The 20,407-nt window shown below is 50.1% G+C and overlaps 1 protein-coding gene across 1 annotated transcript in view; it reads left to right on the top strand.

The window, feature by feature from the left end:
- Glg1 (golgi glycoprotein 1) overlaps positions 1-19,679 on the top strand; it is a 117,245-nt gene extending 97,566 nt beyond the window's left edge. Inside the window, exons 18-26 of the mRNA XM_005004609.4 lie at positions 413-505; positions 2,899-3,036; positions 5,092-5,215; positions 5,928-6,070; positions 6,242-6,343; positions 7,392-7,499; positions 9,259-9,379; positions 9,899-10,005; positions 12,019-19,679. Coding sequence (XP_005004666.1) covers positions 413-505; positions 2,899-3,036; positions 5,092-5,215; positions 5,928-6,070; positions 6,242-6,343; positions 7,392-7,499; positions 9,259-9,379; positions 9,899-10,005; positions 12,019-12,186 — 1,104 coding nt within the window. The 3' untranslated portion in view covers positions 12,187-19,679. The remainder of the gene's footprint in view (positions 1-412; positions 506-2,898; positions 3,037-5,091; positions 5,216-5,927; positions 6,071-6,241; positions 6,344-7,391; positions 7,500-9,258; positions 9,380-9,898; positions 10,006-12,018) is intronic.
- Positions 19,680-20,407: the final 728 nt, after the last annotated feature.

Here is a 20,407-nt window from a genome sequence, read left to right as displayed (position 1 = left end):
TTGTGCTGTGGATCATACTGTCCATTTCACTCTGAGCAAAACTAGTAATGGAGACCAAACACCATGCATGTCCCAGAAGTCACCATGATTGAATGATGACTGTGGTAAAACAGTAAACTAAGCATGGACCCCTCCTGACGTAGAGCTTTTAACTTTGAGAAGTGGCTTTTACGTAATGCTACCTTTATCTCTCTCTAGTCCTGTCAGGAACAGCCATGGCATTTCAGGGTGGGCACAGTATTTCATTTTGCAGAAGAGGCTCCTGGCCGTGTTGATATTTGGGAGGACTGGGAATAAATCCCAGCTCTCCTGGTACGTGCAGGAGATGTGGCAGTCAGCACATAGGTCTGCGGGACATTTGCCGTCTCCACCTTGAAGTAAGCCCACTTGTCCTTTGCTGCCTTTTGTGCAGACAGAAGACATCCGTCTGGAGCCGGATCTCTATGAAGCCTGCAAGAGCGACATCAAGAACCACTGTTCCACTGTGCAGTACGGCAACGCTCAGGTGACTGCACACTTTCAGTTGCAGAGGTGGTGTGGAAGTGTCGTAATACAAAACTCGCCATCAGGAGCCTCGGGCCCTTCTGGCTGGTCTCCCTGGAGTTCCTCCCCGTGCTTCCCTGTCTCCTTTTCATTCTCCTCTTCCAGTGACTTGATCCCAGCCCACCATGTCTGCCTTCAGAATTCCTAGTGATCTTTCAAGTGCCTTCTCCTCTCGATAGCTTTCCAGGACTCCAGGGTTATCCCACTGCACCAGATAACTACCAGCGACACCCCCAGCCCTTTTTATTTTGAGATAGGTCTTGAAACTGGGGTCCGCCTACCTGAACCCCTGGAGTAGTTGAGATTACAGACAGCTGCACCCAGCTGGCACACAAAAGTTTTTAATTAGAGCCCGCGGATCATCTAGGAAATTTGTTTTTTTTTTCTCCAGTACTGGGGATGGACTTTTTTTTTTTTGAGCTAGGGTCTGGCTATACAGTTCAGGCTGGCCTTGAACTTCCATTGGTCTTCCTGTCTCAGCCTCCTAAGTACTGGAGTTATAGGCATGCACCACCATGTCTGGCTTCAAAGTAGTGATTTTTTTAAAAATGTTTTCTCACTACCTCTTCGTTAAAGACAGTGCTATGGTGTTTTAGCCTCTGAGATAATTCTTGCATTATCTTGTATCCATCATTGGTGCTGCAAAATGTGAGGCAATCTGTTTCTGATAAATTTGTATTTTGTAGGGTTTGGTTTGGTTTGAGTTTTTGTGGTAATAAGGATTAAATCTATTCTAGGAAAGTGCTGTACTACTGATCTGTGTCCCCACCTCTTTTCATGTTTTATTTTGAGACAAGGTCTCATAAATTGCTTGTACTGGGCTGGAACTTGATAATTCGCCTGCCTCAGCCTTCTGAGCTGCTGTGTCACAGGCTGTGTGACCGTGCCCAGCTCATTCTGTTTTTATTGCTGACTTCGGTGAAATACAGCTAGGTACAGTTTTTTGTTTTCTTTATCCAGGTTGGCTCTTTTGACCTGAGAATTCATTTCTTTTAGTTCTAGGATAGACTTGGTCAGTTTTTCAAATTTTCTTTACAGCTGGGTGTGGTGGTACATGCTTGTAAGCCCAGCTACAAAGGGAACTGAGGCAGGAAGATCACAAGTTCAAGGACACCATGGGCAATTTAATAAAACTCTGTCCCAATTAAAAAAAAAAAAAACCAGCATGGGCTGGTTTTGGTTACATATGCCTCAAATCTTAGCACTTCAGTTGAGGCAGGAGGATCACCATGAGTTTAAGGCCAGCCTGAACGACATAGTGAGTTCAAGTAAGTCCTGCCAGAACTGTGTAGCAAAAACCTGTCTCAAAAAAAAAAGGAGGGACTTGAGTTTAGCTCAGTGATCAAGCATTTGCTGTCTGGTGCAAGACCCTGGGTTCAATCCCCAGTGCCACCGCGCACGTGAGCGCGCGCACACACAAGACTGCATCTTTCCTTCCCTCAGAATTCCTGTAAAGAATGGGAGCATCTGAGTCTGTCTCCATCTGTGTTTAATTTTTTCTTTCATGCCTTCTAATCTTTATTACTTTGTATAACTACTCATTATTGATTCTTAGTACCATTTCTTTCTGTTCTTTTCTGAGGCTATTAGAGATATTTTTGAATTACTATTTTGCTTGCTCTGATACCTTTTCCCTCAGTTGCAAGTTCTTGATTTATTTTACGTGTCACCTTCTGTAAGATAACAGTGTGCCTTTGCTAGGTGCCGATTCCTGGTTGTGCCTTGAGGGTGTGAGAGCAGGTTCCTGGCTTTGTGCTGTGCTCTGGGCGCTGCAGCTTCCCCTCCGCTTTCCTTCTTTATGTTTGTATTTTGGCTAATGTTTGGTGTGGAAAAGCAAAGATTTCAGGATATATACTTAGCTCGAAATCTGTCCCATGAGGCTTTTGCCTTTACAGCATCACTCGCCCTTTCTGTCCCAGTTAGTGTAGCTTGTCCAGGGGGGTTGTACTTGTCAGGGCCAAGGGCTGGATCTGACGCACACACAGTGTCTGCGCGTGCCTTCCCGTGTGGTGTGTGGTGAGTTGGGTTGAACCTGCTGTTTTGAGCCTCCTGTTGAGTCAGAGTTGGTCCTTGTGTGCGTCCCAGGGGAATCTTGACCAGTGGTCCTAGAAGGCCGAAGGATCCAGGAAATCAGAGTGATTCCCCTTCCCTTTTATCCCATTTTGCAGTTTGCTAGTTGGACTAGACTTTCATGCTGCATGGTTTGGCACTGGCCCTAAGGCTGTAATTCTGTAAGAGCTGAGGAAGTCCTGATTCTCACTGCCTGGGAACTAGAACGGAGGTGTTTGTGTAGAACGATGGGGGCATGCATTAAGAACTCACACCCCACACTGACTGTAACTCTGTGTGTCATAGATTATTGAGTGTTTGAAAGAAAACAAGAAGCAACTGAGTAACCGCTGTCACCAGAAGGTATTCAAGCTGCAGGAGACAGAGATGATGGACCCGGAACTAGACTACACACTCATGCGAGTCTGCAAGCAGATGATAAAGGTAAGGGCCAGGCGCAGCATAAACCTCTTTACACAGTGACCTTTTAAAGCTGGGGCTCCCAGGCCGGCAGCGTCTGCCTCTCGCAGCAGCTTGTGAGTTCCTGGGGCCCGCCTCAGATCGCCTGAATCAGAAACTCGGCATGAAGCCGGCCATCTGTCCACACCCTCCCAGTGATGCAGGCTGCCTAGAATTGGAAAACCAGAACTGAGTCCTAAGTAAATACATGACTGGTTTTGAGGCTGCAGCAAGATGATCACCATGGTTAAGCCTAGGTGTACCGATAAAGCCACCACCCAGTGTCCTGATCAGACCATCTCCCACACTCCACAAGATGGGTTTTGTTTTGTTTGTTCTTGTTTTAGAGACAGGGTCTCACTGTGTAATTCACACTGGCCTTCAACTATGTAGCTCTCGCAGGCCGGGAACTCGCAGCAGTCCTCCTGCCTCAGCCTCCCAAGTGCTGGGATTACAGACATGTGTCACCATACCCAACTAAGATTTTTCGGTTCTGCAATTTGTTTGCTTTAATTATTCTTATACTCAATATTCCATAATATCAAGAGTTCCTTAATCTGTCCACATATACACAGAAAGAAATCTAAAGACTCCAACTGTTTATTTCAGCTTTCTTTTTATTTTTTTGAGACCAGTAAAAAACTTTTGTCTATTTCAGATAGGCCTTGAACTCACTATTTAGTCCAGGTTTGCCTTAAACTCACAACAGTGCTTCTGCCCTGGGCCAGTGCTGGAATTGCAGGCCTGTGCTACCATGCCCAGCTGTCCTTTTCTACTAACAAATGCTTTATTTATTTATTTTGTCTTTATGGACAGGGTCTCGCTATGCTGTTCAGGCTGGCCTTGAGCTCACTTTGTAACTCAGGCTGATCTCGAACTCCCAGTGATTCTCCTGCCTTGGTCTCTTGAGTGCTGAGATTACAGGCATGTGCACCCCACTCCTGGCTTTATTAACAAATTTTATAGATAATTTTGAACATCACAAATAGAAGTCTCAAACCACTGTGGTGGCATATGCTATAATCCTAGCATTCAGGACGCTGAGGCAGGAAGATCAAGAGTGGGGTCAGCCTATAAGATACATAGAAAACCTTATTTCAAACATCCTCTCAAAAAGTGTGAGTCTCTTTACCTAGGCCTAGTACAGTTGAGTTCTGAAAATGTGGAAATGCCAGGCTCTGGTTTGAGAGAGCATTGTAAGGTTTTATAAAAGTCTATAATCCACAGAGTTTTACAGTAAGAAATGAATAGATTATAATCACACATGCTTTAGGAAGAGAAGCTTGATGCTGAAGTGTCCCAACTAGAGTTTATCAGACACTGTGACACTGAAGACCTTAGATTAAACAAATAAAAATACAGTTTATTCTGGGGATGGTGGTACACGTCTGTAATCCCAGCACTTGGGAGGCTTCAGCAGGACGATCATGAATTCAAGGCCAGCAAGATCTGTCTTAAGCAAACAGAAATGGTCTTACTCCAAATCCCTGCTCGCATTGGTTGGTGGGAAGCTCCTACATGTTTTCCATGGGGGCTGAGTAGATAGTGGTTTAAAGGCTGGGTGGACACTGGGTGCAGTGTCATATTCATACTCAGCGGTAAAGTTCAGCCGTATGTGGTGGCGCACTCCTGTAATCCTACACTAGGGGAGGCTGAGCCAGGAGGATCACTGCAAGTTCAAGACCACACTGGCCTATAAAGTGAGCCCAAGGCCTACCCGAACTGCATAATAAGACCTTGTCTCAAAAAGACCCCCCAAAATTAATTAAGTAATTAATTAATTAAAAATCCCAAAACAGTAAAGCTCAAGAGATAGCATGCACTGTAACATAGCCATGGCTGGGGTCAATGCTGTGCAGGCTGTGGAGAGAAAGTGAGAAGCCTACAAGAGCGTGCGTGCAGCGAGGGAACGTGGCTGTTCACATGAGTGAAACCTTCGTGCCGCTGCTTTCATAAGTTCTCAGAGATGGAAGAGGAATCGAGAGTGGGTTCACTGCCGGACAGGGATGACTGATTTCATAGAGCCTTGTTTATTTGCAGAGGTTCTGCCCAGAAGCAGATTCTAAGACCATGTTGCAATGCTTGAAGCAAAATAAAAACAGTGAACTGATGGATCCCAAATGCAAACAGATGATAACCAAGCGCCAGATCACCCAGAATACAGGTATGGTTCTGGCCCAGTTCTCCAGGTCCCGTTGGGTGTAGCCCTTACCACTTCTGCCATGGGTGCTCTGCTGCCCTGAGCTCACGAGCCTGGGTGTGACAGAGTGCCTTCCTTCTGCATCACGGGGTGTCTGGGAAGACAGGGTCGGGGGAAGAAGAGTCTAAAAGTGGACACTGCCCTTAAGAACATACAGAAGGGCTGGGTGTCGTAACTCATGCCTATAATCCCTGCACTCAGGAGGCTGAGGAAGGAGGATCACCATGAATGAGATACTGTCTCAAAAACAAGAAAAAAAGATCCTCAGGTTCATAAGTGTGATGATTACTGGTAACCTAGTTTGGAACAGAGACATTTAAGTGCTGGGTTGTAAACCTCATAAGTCGATGGACAAGGCATGTTAGATATTTCTTTTAAAAAATGTCTGTCATATCCCCTTGGTATTTTTAATAAAGAGCCAGAAAAATCTGCAAAGCCTCTGCGAAGGTAATACTGGGCATCTGCAGTGCTTCTCTGAAGGAAATTACATTGTTCACTGACAGCCGTGCAGCAGTTCAGTAATGTTTACCGAGGAAATAAGTCAGTGTCGCAGTCATGGCATCGATGTGCATTGTCTTGTAGTTGAGGCTCTCGTCCCCTTTTTAAAAATGGGTTTCTAAAATTTGTGGCAGTGTCCTGATGTAAAATATGATGTATTTACTGCTTTCTGCTCTAGACTACCGCTTAAACCCCGTGCTGAGGAAAGCCTGTAAAGCTGACATTCCAAAATTCTGTCACGGCATCCTGACCAAGGCCAAGGACGATTCGGAGCTGGAAGGCCAAGTTATCTCCTGCCTCAAGCTGCGATATGCTGACCAGGTAAAACTGGCCGGGCTCCTTATGCCGCCTCAGTCCCTGTGGGATGTCCTCTGTCAGAGTCCCAGCGGGCTCCTGTTTTCCCAAGGCTTTTTTTAGACTTCCCCAAGCCAGGGACTAAGGGCTCAACAAAAACCTGATGTTTTCTAATGAGCTGTCCCTCCGTCACCCTAGCGGCTGTCTTCAGACTGCGAGGACCAGATCCGCATCATTATCCAGGAGTCGGCGCTCGATTACCGCCTCGACCCTCAGCTCCAGCTGCACTGCTCAGACGAGGTAGGGCACCGGGGTGAAGCCATGGCCAGAGCGGCCTAGGGAAGACAATGGGGAACATTCTCTGCTGTGCTTTGTTTCTCTCCAGCTTGGAGCTCCTGGTTAGTCGCAGGCTTATCTTCCAGGCTCTCCACTGTCTTGAGTCCCAGGTTCTGTCTTTTTTTTTTCTTTTTTCCAGATTCTGTTTTGAACAAGAGTATTCTTTTGTGTGTGTGTGTTTATGAGGCAGGATCTTACTATGCACTTCAGGCTGTTCCAGAGCTCACTGTATAGCCCAGGCCAGTCTCAAGCTTGCAACGATCCTCCTGTCTCAGCCTCCCAAGAGCTGCAATTACAGGTGTATGCCACCATACCAGGGAACAAGGATATTCTTTTATTCTCACTTCCTGCACATTATCTGTTCTTCCCCTTTCCTTATTCTATATCTGGACTCAGAACACCGTAAGACCAGAAAAATAATGATGCTCTCTTAATGGCTTTAAGGAAATTATTTGACTTCGTAGCAAGAAAAAGCATGTGAAGAGTTCAACACGTGTCAGTTGTAGGAAATCACAGCGAAAGATACTTCAAAGATGCCTACCCATGAAGCTGTGCAAAGAAAGTAAAATTTGTTATCTCTGCTTCTAGGCTGTTTCTGAATGTGTGTGTGTATGTCTGTCTGTCCAAGTTGTGAGCCTGGGTTGACTTTAAACTCAGTAAATACTAAGCATTCGCTTTTGGATGTTTGCTGGGTCATCTGGTTCCCTGCTACAGAATCTGGTTGATGGCAAGTCTGAGGGCAGCCTGACATGAACATTCACTCACCGCAGCTCTGCATGCTGACCAATGTGCAGCAGACCAGGGCCTGGGCACCTGCATTCATTGCAGGGCTGTGCTCCACCAGGAAGCGATTTGAGATGCATATGTTGCAAGGCCCAGGCTTCTGTCAGTAAGCAGCCAGAGCAGACCCTGGTGTCTAGGACGGGCTGGGTGCAGCAGGCTCCTCGGCTCTGGCAGCCGTTGGCCCTTTCTGTGCCCAGTGGGACGGCCTTGTTTCCTCTCTCCTGAGCAGATTGCCAGTCTCTGCGCAGAAGAAGCAGCGGCCCAGGAGCAAACAGGTCAGGTGGAGGAGTGTCTCAAGGTCAACCTGCTCAAGATCAAAACAGAAATGTGTAAAAAGGTAACCACCCCCTTCTGTTTTCCCTCACTCTGTCCACCCGCTCTGTGGGCATGTGTGTGTGTCTGTCAGCTAATCAGCTGTCTATCTGCACACCCATGTTGCCCAGACTGGCCTTGAACTCCAGGCTTAAGTGATCCTCTGGCTTCACCCTGCCAAGGAGCTGGGACTGTAGGCCCACATCCCTGCACCTGGCTTTGCTCCTCTTTTTCCCTTTCTCCCTTTTAATGTTTGGCCTCTACTCCTTAGTAATAAAATTAAAAACATAAGCTTTCCTGTCTAGTGTTCTTTCTCCTTTCTTGCATTCATTGGAGATTGAACTCAGGGTCTTCTAACTAAGCTATATTCCCAGCCATTTTTGAGGCAGAGTTTTCCTATGTAGCCCAGGCTGGCCTCGAACTCGCGGTAATCCTCCTGCCACAATCTCCCGCATGCTGGCAGTTACAGGTGTTCACCACCACACCTGGCCAGAGATACTTATTTTGAGACCAGATCGAAGGCACTAACTTGCCCAGGCTATACTCAGACTTGTATTCCTCTTGCCTCAGCCTCCTCAGAGTGCTAGGATTACAGACATTTGCCACGTAAGGCTGCACCCACTGTCCCCCCACCCCACCCCTATTGCTTGAATCCAGGACCTTTGCACTGAACTATAATCTCCAGCCCTTTTTGTTTGGTTGGTTGGTTGGTTGATTGTTGATACAAGGTCTCTTTATGTAGTTCAGGCTGACCTTGAACTTACCATATAGTCTAGGCTAGCCTTGAACTCATAGTGATCCTCCTGCCTCAGCCTCCCAAATACCAGAAAGCCCTTTTTACTTTTTATTTTTAGACTGAGTCCTGCTAAGTTGCTGCATTGCCCAGTCTGGGCTTGAACTTGCTGTCCTGTTGCCTCAGCTTTCCATGCTGGGGCATAGGCTGCACTGCCACGCCAGTCCTGGTCAGCACTCTGTGTTGTTCCTCCTTACAAACCTTATTTGGCCCTGGGTCGTGACTCTGCTCAGATGTACTAAGGATTGGTGGCTCTGTCCCACCCTGTGACTAGACCTCCATGTCCGGCCCTGTGAATGCACTGCCGAAGCAGAGTGTCAGTGCCAGGCTCTCAGTAAGGGTTGCACATTCATGAGAGTCAATAGAACTGAAGGTTTAGTTCATTTCAGAAACATCACATAAAAACAAAAGGTTTAGTTCATTTCAGAAACATCACATAAAAACAAATTTATCAAAATATGCCTTCTAACCTGCATTATCTTGCAGTGTTAAAAATGAAATCATACATTTGACCTTTATTAGAAGAAAAGTTTAATCATATTTAAAAGTTGCATTGTTCAGAACATCCTTAAAGAATCCTCTTGTGGGAGGTTATGTTCTATGTCCTTTTTTTTCTCTTTTGAGGCTGTATGACCTAGTACTCTGATTTTCAAATTTCAATTTTTTAAGATTTCTTAAAGGTACAAAATAACTATATTATGCAATAAAAAAAACATTTAGATACTTTAAAATAGACATAGCAATGCCAAGAATCCGTATTTGATCCTCCAGCCCCAGCTGTCCATGGCATGTGCCGGATCCCTTAGGGTGGTTAAATTGGAGGCCACAGCGTACTGTGGTCCTCATGGCCATATGGACCCCTCTTGCTGTTAATCCTGGGCCTTCCTGGGCCTTCACTCCTTGCCCCGTTTGGTGTGTGTAGTTTTTACAAGCAACAGATCTGATGCGCTTCCTTTACAAAAGCTCTCTCCACAACGCCCTTCCTTTTCAGGAAGTGTTAAACATGCTGAAGGAGAGTAAGGCAGACATCTTTGTGGACCCTGTTCTTCACACAGCGTGTGCCCTGGACATCAAACACCACTGTGCGGCCATCACTCCTGGCCGCGGGCGCCGTAAGTCCCTGCACCGGCTTAGCCCTGCCTGTGCTGTCTGGGTAGTTGCAAATTCACTGCCTCACCTCAGGCAGCCTCCCCTGGAGGCCTGGTTTCTGCCACCGAAACTTGGCAGAATGAGTTGAGGGATAATCCTGCAGGTTTGAAGTCACCTAGCCGTGACCAGAGCTAAGGATTTGGTAAAGGGGGAAAATTGAGTTACTTACCAAGCTAAAGTCCTAACCTTGACCATCTCCTCGCACCGTTGCCCAAACTCAGCTTCCCTGAGAGCACTGAGGGCACAGCAGGCAGCTTCTGTGAGTTGGGAACCCGGGGAGGCGTAAAAGTTGTTCTGAGCCTGGTCAAAATAAGAGAGGCCTCCCCTAGCATTGCGTCCCACCCTTCACCAGGTTGGACCTTGCGTCAGGTTCCCAAGAATAGATTTGACCTTTTCGAGCCTACGATCTGAATTGGCAGATAGTTGGGGGTCCTTCTCTGTTTGCACAGTTGCAGACTGTTCTCACCCGTTTCCTCCCTCAGAAATGTCCTGCTTGATGGAGGCCCTGGAAGATAAGCGAGTGCGACTACAGCCCGAGTGCAAAAAGCGCCTTAATGACCGGATTGAAATGTGGAGTTATGCAGCAAAGGTAAGGGCCAGGATCTCTAGTGGGGCCATCTCTTCTGTCAATTCCTATCTCTTTGAAGGATTTGTTTTTGTCCTTGAGGGAGACAAGCTGTAGATGTTTTTTGTTTTTTGAAACAAGGTCTCACTGTGCAGTTTGGGCTCGACTTGAACTCACTTTGTAGTCCTTGCTGGTCTTGAACACACAGTGATACTCCTGTTTCAGCCTCCTGAGTGCTGGGATTACAGATGTGCACAATCACACCCATCAGTAGGTATATTTTGAAAAACAGTCTCAGTGACCCTTTAAAACTCTGTGGCTGAGGCCAGGTATATAGCTCATTGGTGAGAGAAATCACATCCTTGACAAAAGAAAGAAATCCTGGAGACTTTATGCTTATTTTTTTAACCCAGCCTTTGGGAGACCAATTATATCCATAAGCCGCACACAGCTGGCCTGGGCCGTGGAGCAGCAGGAGGTGAGGGGGCTTCCAGACGTGTGGTACACAGGCCAGCAGGCTGCAGGGAGGCAACAGACAGGACTGTGCGTGTTGCTCTGTAGTTTACAAAACACCCCGCTGGAAACTCAGAGCCCAGTGATGTAAGTAGAGTGATTATTCCCTGCTTACCACGGAGGAAACTGTCTCTGGAGGCTGTGAGTTGGCCTAGGTCCCTTGTTTCTAGATCCATGCTTCTGTATAGACTCATACTGGGCAAGTGACCTTAGGTCAAGACAGTGGCCAGCTCCTTTGCCAGTTCCACCACTTATCTGCTCAAGGTCAAGAGTGATAAGCCAGGTACTGTGGAATATGTTTGTATCCCAGTTACTTGGGAGGTTGACGCAGGAGATCACTTGAGCCCAGGAGTTGAGCAAGTCTGTCTCAAAAAAGGGCAGGGGGATTTAGCTCAGCGGCACAGGGCCTGCCTGGCAAACATGATGTCTGAGTTCAGTTCCTAGTACAAAAGGGAAAAAAGCATCAAGGGTAAGAACGCAAGAGAAAAAAGCTAGGAAAAGTCCTCATGCCTAGATGGAAGGGATCGTATTTGCATGTTTGTCACAAAAGCCAGCCCCTAGCCCTGCCACTTCTTCCAAGAGAGAAATGTCCCCCATGAAGCAGCGGACGACACTGCGTTGTCCGTTCTTCCTGCTCTGCTGTTTGCTCCTTCACACTGCTTCCTGGGGCCAGAGTGACTCAGGGTGTGCTTCGTTTTGTATTGGAAGTGGGGGTTCTCAAACCTCACTACCCCTGCACTGCCCGGTTCTGTTCTGTGTCCATCCCAGCAAACAAAGGAGCGGCTCAGGTGTTTCTGGTCCAGGCCCTTCCAGACACCCAGGCTGAGGCTCAGGAAACAGCTTTGCTTGTGCTCTCAGAACCTTTTGGTCCTAGTTGTACTATAGCAGGCTGTGCAGGGGTCCACAGGAGAAGGCACAGGAACAGGGTGAAAAGTGACCAGACTATCCAAGTGATGCAGGGGCATCTGATCTAGGGCTTTAGCCCATCTGGGTCATGGCTGCATATTGTGAAGTAACAGTAAGTAAAGACGAGAGAGAACATGCATCTCAGCTTCAATGTATCTGTTTCAAATCACAGCAAACATGATGAAGAACATAAATCCAGGGGCTGGGGATTTAGCTCAGCAGCATAAGCGTCTGCCTTGCAGTTGTTTGGTTGTGAGTTCCATCCCGGGTACCAGGAAAAAAAAAAAAAGAGCGAGAACATAAATCAAAACCCAGGAGACTCCCCAAGGCCTTGGACCAGTTTTCAAGCCACCCCCATCCACAGGTCTTCTTCTGACATGGGCACCTCGGGGTCTGGGGTGAATAGGACACAGGTGGAATCCTGCGAGCCCTTGCCCTGGCAGATGTAGTCACGTCCAAAGCCTCAGGGGCTGTTCGTGTGTTAGCAGTGGTGGTCACTGTGAAGGAACTGGAGTAACTGTGCCTCTTCTTAGCACATGAGACTGCATAGCACGTGAGACTGAGCACTGGTCAGCTGCGTACTGTCCCCCAGAGTCACACTGCTGTGTCTTCTTCCAGGTGGCCCCAGCAGATGGCTTCTCTGACCTAGCCATGCAAGTGATGACATCACCATCAAAGAACTACATCTTGTCTGTGATCAGTGGGAGCATCTGCATATTGTTCCTGATCGGCCTGATGTGTGGACGGATCACCAAGCGAGTGACACGAGAGCTCAAGGACAGGTAGAGGCGCCTTGACCACCAAAGGAACTCCCTGCCCAGTGCCCGGTTTGTACAGCCCCTCCTGTATAGTGTATCCTCTCACTTCATCCTTCTAAGAAGTGGCACCAACACCTATGGTAGAGCAGCAGCAGGTGCCCACTGCATTGTCCCGTCCAGACTCGGCCATGCCCACGGTGTCCTCCTCCTCCTCTGCCGCCGTCTGTGCAGTGTCCACAGCTGGCCACTTTGGTGATTGCCTTTGGCGAACTTGGGTTTACCTGCCTGTAGACAAGTCTTTCTTCTTCAGCTAAACTACCGATTCTTCCAGAACCAACTCACCTGACCTGCAACTCAAATGCTTTTTTTTAAAGAAAAAAAAAAAAAAACTACCAAAAAAAAGGAAAGAAGTTTTTAAAGAAAGAAAAAACTGTGTGTAATAACACACCTCCAGGCTTGACTTGGGCAGCAGGGTTATTTCTTCCATGTAGCTTCATCAGATGAAGGCAGGACTTGGAGAGGGCACTCATGCCCAGCATGCAGTCACTGAGATGTCTAGCTCATCTCCCAGTAGCACCGTCGGGCCGTGCCAGGCCGGGGACGTCACTGAGTATTGGCTGGAAGCCACTAGCCAGCCTGATTTGGATCTTGTTTGCTTCCAGCTATCACCTAAATGAGCCGTGTGCGCCTCCCCGGGCTGAGGGCAGGTGAACGGGGGCGGCTGAGAAAGTCATGATGTGGGCCTATCCGTGGATCTGCAGAGAGAGGCTGGATTCTGAGTGAGCAGGCAGCAGGAGCCGTCCCCTTCCTCCCCAGGACACTGCGACCATCCCAGAGAGGTCAGCCCTGCTGGCGGTGCCGTTGCTCTAGACGTTCTCTGCCTCCAGAAGCAGTGACTGGGTAGCAGGATCCCGCGAAACAGGGTGAGGAAGGCAGGGCACAAGGAGAGCAGGGGCCACCCCCGCGTGGCTATATGTTTCCCACTGCAGTACAGGTCAGAGACAGTGGTTTGTAGAGATTTAGCGTGGCCTCAGGGGCCTGGGGTCCTGCCCAGCGTCCCCACTCACTCCAGATTCCCAGACGGGCTTCTTTGTGCCCGTGGGAGAGTGTGGCAAGCGCTCACATAAAGGACGGAGGACCTGTCCGTTTTCTCTCTCTCTCTCTGTCTGCTGCGTGCACACCCTGGTAGGCACTGGCTAAGGTTAGCATTTCGGTGACTCACCAACCGTTCTGGAACCAGAGCTTCACAGGGGCACCGTTCCTGGCCATTCTCCCTTGTCCCTCCTGTGTGGAGGTGACAGGTCTGAGGCCCAGGACAGAGGGGCCTGGCATCGAGGCTCAGTCTGGCTCACCTTTGCTTGAGTTGGAGCCATAGCGTCACGGTGGCTGCACAGGAGGGCAGTGTGTACAGTAGGAGATATATTTATATAATATATATTTTATTAACCTGTTAGTTGTCCACAAAGTATTATAAATCACGTGCCTAAAACTGTCCCTGTAGACCCAGGCCCCTCACGGCATCCCTCTTCCTCCCGCTTGGCACAGCCCACAAGTGCCGGCACCTGAGCAACATCTGTCTTCCTCTAAGTCTGTCCAGTACCAGCTGTGTCCATTGCGGATCGGGCGATCCAAACGCTCCTCATCTGACCTGACTGATGTACCTTTGAATACTGTGGTTTTGTTTTTCTTTCCTTTCCTTTGATTTTTTGCTGCCTTTCCTAGAGGCAGAAGATTCCACGAGCCAGCTGTATGTTGCCAGCCTAGGTAGTACAAGTCACTAAGGAAAGCTGTAAGCCACCTGGTCCCCGAGTCCTGCTCTTAGGGTCTTCCTGATTCTCAGCAACTATCCTGAGATTCTTCAGTCTCATGAGACTTGAAATGCTGCAGAGCGAGCACCACGCTGACTGCATGCTCTGCAGACTGAGCTGAGCTGGCCCAGAAGGCCCCCTGCCTGGGGCATTCCGTGGGGGTGCAGGCGTTACTGCAGTGTGCTTTTCAGGATAGGACTCCGGTTTTCTGGGGGGAGGAATGTTGTTGCCTGTCTCTGTGTAAAGCATCCTTTTGGTTGAATCTCCATATTTGTGTTCTTTCTGAACTGACAGGAAATCCCCTTAGCAGTCTGCAGCAGATTGGGAGGTTTGATGATTTGATTTGTAAAACATTTGTCACATTTAGAAATAGAATAGAAAGGATAATGCTGCTGGTATCTGGAATTGCTTGTTACAAGAAAGTCTGCACTGTCTTCTTTGGAGCGGTTTCCTGTGACTGGAAAGGTCGTGAGCATATTTTCCTAGCCCAGGGGACCCGCCGTCATCTGCACTGGCCACCCAGGCCGACCTGTTTTACACCTCGTTTGTCATCACAGAGCCAGTCATGAGGCATGGGGGCTCTGGTCTTTGTCTTTGCCCCTGATATCTAGCCCATGAACAAAAATGTGAGTTTCTGATGGGATTTGGGCCATGGCCATAGCTCCGGGTGCTTGCTAAAAATTACAGCAACCAGGTCACTGTCGTCTGGCCTTGCCCGCTCATGCCACTGTTTCAGAGACTCTTAGCAGTCTGCTTCCTTCCAGGACTTCTCGAGCCTGGCACCAGGACGGGAGGCACTGGGCAGGGGTGGGGGTGGGGGTCAGAAATCTGAACAGAATGCTGGGGACAGGACTCCCCCACAGAAGGGAGGGAGATGTTTCCTCCCTTGGTGCATCCCTGGACTTCCCTGCCATCGCTCCTGTCCCACGGCAGGCCTTGTAGCAGAGTGTACCCACAGGAGAGCCATAGCAGATCGCAGGTCTGTGTCGCAGGAAGCCTTCGTCCACAGCATTCCGGGGAGGCCTGTGGCTGCCACTCCCAGGTCTGGGTCTGTGGGTCCAGCTGGCCTGTCTGAGGCCGTGAGTTCATCCCAACATGCGAGGGGAATCTGGGGCGATGAGCTAGCAGGTGTTGGCAGGAGCTCATGCAGGTGCTGTCTCATTTTGTGCCTGCTCTCCTGGGAGATGGTAAGAAACTTGGGTCCGGGGACACTTCCCTGGGAAATGTAATAGAAAGTCATTGTCAGATTTCATGTCTTCCGATTACCTGAGCTCAACTGATAGAAGAACCCACTGGTGAGGACACTGCCATTTGCATTTTATCAGGCGGTTTGGGAATTATGTAGTTAAGGCCTTAGACCTTCCTGAGAGGTGGATCATTGTGACTTCTGCTGTCGGTGCTCGCAAGCTGCAGGTCTGCCGTAGCACTCCTGTCCTGAAGGTGCCCAGTAATGAGGCACAGTGGGGAGAGGGCTTGCCGCGCCTCGTTTCCTAGCTGGTCTCCAGTGTGCTCCTGCAGCAGCCCTCCCTTCCCGTCCTCCACGCCCCGTCACGAAACGGCCTTCTCGGCGTGCACCCATCTCGGTGTGTAAGGACACTTAGCTCTCAGAAGTCAGCCAGCCCTGCACCCCATGTTGTAGCCACAGAACCACAAAAAGAATGCAGCTTTGTGGATTACATGCAGCTTAGTATGTTTACTTGGATTTCAGCTCCTTATGAGTTAGAAACATCTCAAAGCTCGGAATGCTCCCTCTCCTACGTGCCGTATGAGCACTCCTGAGTGGGTTTATGAAGTATGGCTCCTGGGGGCCTTCAGAGCCAGCTCCCAGCCCAGCTGTCCGCGCCTTGGCCTTGGCTCCCAGGAGGCCCAGGCCAGGTCCGACACTCCAGCCTCCCCTCCTTCTGCTCGGCCGCTCTGCCACCCTCTTCCCACACTCCGCCTCGGTCCCTCCGCCAGGATCACATCAGAGCAATGGCATCTGCGGCACATCCCCCTTCCCACCCAGGCCTCAGTCAGTGGGTGAGTGGACTGCTGGGTGACACACTCCCCCCACCTGAGCCATCCGCCAAGACTGCTGTGGAGACACAGGAAGGGGACTGTATCACCGAGAGCACAAACAGGCCGTCCACACAGGCTGGCGGGGGCAGGGTCCCAGTGGGGGTCTCCTGCCAGGCGAGGAGGAAGTGTGGCCTGCTCCTCTGGGTCGTGTCTTGCCATTCCCCAGTGTAGGCGCGACATCTGCACCCCGAGCCCGGTTGGTCCTGGCATGAAAGCAGGCTGGGTGTGCACTAGTGCCGCGTGAGATCTTGGGCCTCGGAATTTTTTTTTTTTTTTTTGGTTTTTGTGTGTGTTTGTGTTTGGGTTTTTTTTTTTTTTTTTTTTTTTTTGAAAGTAAAAAAGTACAATTAACAAGCCTCTTTTGTAAATGGGTTTCCTTTCTATGTACAGAATCCTGGCAGTTCCTTGTTTTTACATGTTCATGCTGTGTAATTTTGAGATGTTACTGAGATTCTGAACATAATGTGCATTTTTTTCTGTACAGATGAAATGGGAGAATTTAATAAAGAGTTTGCAGGTTTGTACTTGTTAAATCTTCTCTGTGGTGACTGGGAGGAGCCTCCAACCCTCTGTTCAGCTGGCTGAAGTTCATGGACCTGAACCGTGCCCTCCCCGAGCCCACTGAGTGCCGCAGGAAGCCCTGCAGGGCCGACTTGGGCTGGCTCCCCCGGAATGGCTCGGTCTGCTGCCTCTGCATGGGCAGAGCTGATGGGCACTTTCTTGTCAGAAGTGACTCGCTTGGCAGGTCTGCCCGGTCCTGGCGGAGGGATTCTTGAAGCAGGCGGGTCCAGTATATGGTGAGAAAGAAGCACAGCCCAGGACCCCTGCAGTCCATGTCGGCACTGTCACTTAAGAGACGGCCTGTGCCTTAGGGGAGGTGGTGAAGAGAACAGGGAAGGAGATGGACTGGGGGGCCTCCTGAGTCCCAAGCACAGGGGCTCCCCTGTCTGGAGCCCCTGTGTAAGGAGAATGGTGGCTGAAGCCCTCGGCATCTAGGAGAGGCTGCCCGGATTGGGTCTAAGCTCTGGAAGTGGGGTGCAGGGTTGAGGCCCTTGTCAGCTGTGCCCTCTTTTTGGAAGCCTTGTGAGGTTGCTGGGGCCTGGAACCAGGGCCTGTTCCTCTGCTCTCCTGAGTGACACACCTGTGGGCAGACGGGGAGCAGGGACCAGGCTCGGGGTCAGTGTGCACTCCTCCATCGTTGTTCCCTGAAGAATACAGCACAGCTGTTTGTATAGCCCTAGCATGGTTGTAGGCATTGTAAGGAACACAGAGGTGACGTAAAGTGTACAGCATGTTGTGCGCAGGTCCCTTGCAAATCACCCACCATCTGAACGGGAACGGAGCGCTGTGCGGGTTAGGGTGCTCTGCCCCACAAGTGGAAAGGTCACCTGTGCAGGGACAGGGAAGCTTCCATTCTGTCACTGTGCAGCCTTGGGCTGGCACCGGCAGAGCAGTACCCAGCCTGGTGCTCTTGCCCAGGTCTCTCTGGTCTCCTCTGTTCCTTTGAGGACTTTAAAGTGTGTTTCTCCTGTGCTCCAGACCTTGGGCTGGGTCTAATCAGACTGCTTGGCATACAGTACACAGACCTTTCTGGATAGTTACTGGGTAGGAGTGTTGGAGGCACATGTGTACCAGAAGGGTCACAGGCCAACGCCTGGGGAGATTCTGGGGGGTCTCCACGCCCGTCCCCCTCCATTGGGCCCCAGCCTCCTGACCTGCAGCACAGCTCATGCCCTCCGGCGGTTCCTCTGCTGTCTCCCTGAAAGGCGAGTGACAGGGTAGTGGAACCCCCTGGGCAGCTGGCCCCCAACTTCATGGCACAGGTCCAGCTTCTCCCTTAGGTGGGACATTGCTGTCCCACACAGCAGCAGCTGTCTTTACCCTCATCAGCCATAAAAGCTGGGACATTTGGGTTTTTTATCATTGATTCAGTTGTGTGTGTGGTTTGAACTGGGAATTTAACCCAGGGCTGCCTTTATTTTGAGACAAGCCCTCCCTAAGTCACTATATTGCATGTGTTTGGCTCCAATTTATCATCCTGCCTGAGCCTCCCAAAGTGCATAGATTTCAGGGGTGTACTGCCATGCCCAACTTCCACTTTAACACAAAGTGCAGATCACAAAGGAAAACGGAAGACACTGGATTTTTGAAGTCCAGATCTGGGAGCCTGCAGGAGAAAGAGACCCTCAGCCCTCTGTCGCGCCACCCTGCTCTCTGCCTCCTAATGTGGGCACAGCCAGCTGAGCAGGGTTCCCAGGAGCCGAATGAAGTCCTCCTCCAGGACCTGAGGCCCTCGGAGGGGCAGGTGCTATGCCAGAGCCACACAGATTGGGAGTGAGGGAGGGCGGGAGGCCAGAGGCTAGGGTGAGTAGGCTCAGCACACAGGTCAGAAAGTGGGGGCCTGTGCTTCCGCCCACACTGTGACAGGAGGTGGTGTGGTACAGTAGTGGGTGCCCCTGGTGGCAGGACTAGCATTGTCCACAGTGAGAGGTGTGGCTGTCTGGGCCAGACCCATCTCCTCCAGGAAAGCCAGAAGGCACACCTAAGCCACAGGCACTAACTTGCAGGTGACTCAGCAGACAGGTGGGACCTTGTTAGCCTCAGGGCTGCCCTGCACCACGCATGGGACTCAGGCTGAGGCTGTAACCAGGAAGGGAGGGGTCTGAGGCAGCTGAGGGGCAGCGGGGTTGGCTGCCTGCTGGAAGCAACTCCAGGGTCACTTAGCCACGCATCTCCAGGAGTACAGGGGACACGGGAAGTACAGATGTGCTGCCACCTCATGAAAAGACAAACACCGCAAGGAAACAAGCAGAGCGACAGGCCATGAACGAACACGTTGGCCCTGAGCCGCAGAGGTGTGTGTGGCCTGCTGGAGCCTGAGTTGGACATGCGTGCTACAGGAGAGAGCCGGAGACCAGAGTCCAGCCCTGTGAGACAAGCACTCTAGGGAGAAGCATTGTCACTGTGCAGAGATGACTTGGCCTCAGTTCTAAGCAAAACAGTGAGCAAAGACCAAGATAGATTAACCGCATCATCGCACTCTCCGGACTGGAAATTCTGTCTGTAAATGCTTCCCGCGGGTATAATTCAACTTCACTGCTGGATGTCGTGGACTATTTATGGCTCAATAATGGTGCCAGAGAGCACAGCTAGAGAGCCTAGAGAAACCAGTGATTTGTGCGGTGTGAGTGAGCCCTAGAAGCCCCAGTGACTAAAGGCCTGGACCGTGGCCAGGGGAGTGGACAGAGGCCCCCTGCGTTTCTCTGGCCAGGGCCCAAGGACCCCGGCAGAGGGCTGAGGGGGAAAGAGATACTGGCGTATCTGAGCGTCTCACCTGGAGGCCTCACAGAGCTGCCCATCACTCAGGCCATCTGCTGAAATCTGAACCTAAGAAGCTCAGCCTGAAGAGAGGTTTGTGCAGGTGCTGTTGGGACAGTGGAAGGCCCGCGCCTTGTGCTGTGGGTAAGTGATTGTGCAGTGTATGCACCACTGTTGCCCCAATCAATGTGCTTAGAAATTTTGTTGTAGTTTTTCCTCCTCCTCCTCCTCCTCCTCTTCCTCTTGCTATTCTTCCTCTTCTTTTTTTCTTTTTATCCTTGAATAAAATGGATTTGGGGGGAAAATTAATAAATAAATAAAAACCTATCCCAAGCCAGACGTTGTGGTAAATGCCTGTAATTTCAGCACAGCGGAGGCAGGAGGATCAAAAGTTCCAGCCAAGCCCGGACAGTTCAGTGCCTTAGTGAGACTGTAAAAACTAAAAAGCACTTGGAGATGTAGCTCAGTGTGAAGGCCCTGGGTTCAATCCTTAATACTAACAGCGGGGGCCAGGGGAAGCCTGTGTATCGTAGAGCAGATTCTTACAGTCACAAGGCTGACAAGGTAGTGTCCCCAGGCTCTCAAAAGAAGAGACAACCGGGCATGGTGACAAATGAGACAGTCCATAGACTTCGGCTAGGAAACACAAAGGATTATGAAATTTGATGGTTACCCTAGTAATGGCACTGGCAAGACACCAACAGGCGATGAAACGTGGGTGACAGTTCTGAGCTTTTGGTTTATTCTTTTGTGTTTGGAATATGTGATAGTCACATATTTTCAAGGTAGTGCTGCATAAATAACTAAAGGGGGGTGGGGGGAAGCGTAGCAAAAGCTGGCAGATTGAGCACAACCGCATGGTCATGGTCACAGTCACAATTGCCAGAAACTGAACAGACACCTCCGGCTCCTGGTCCGGGCACCAGGATATCCTGATGTGTTTCCTGCAAAATGCAGGGCCTAACTCTAGCCCAGGCTGAGGAGCTCCCCTCCCTAGAGTGAAAGGTGCTGCAGGAGAGCTGCTCTGGGCCCGGGGAGACTGCAGGGCCATGGTAACCAGGAGGG

The sequence above is a fragment of the Cavia porcellus genome, unplaced genomic scaffold (genome assembly GCF_034190915.1).
Source record: "Cavia porcellus strain 051 isolate PalLab524CR breed Dunkin Hartley unplaced genomic scaffold, mCavPor4.1 scaffold_4, whole genome shotgun sequence".
NCBI lineage: Eukaryota > Metazoa > Chordata > Mammalia > Rodentia > Caviidae > Cavia > Cavia porcellus.
Note: the sequence above shows the minus strand (reverse complement) of the source record. Positions and strands in the feature narration are given on the sequence as shown.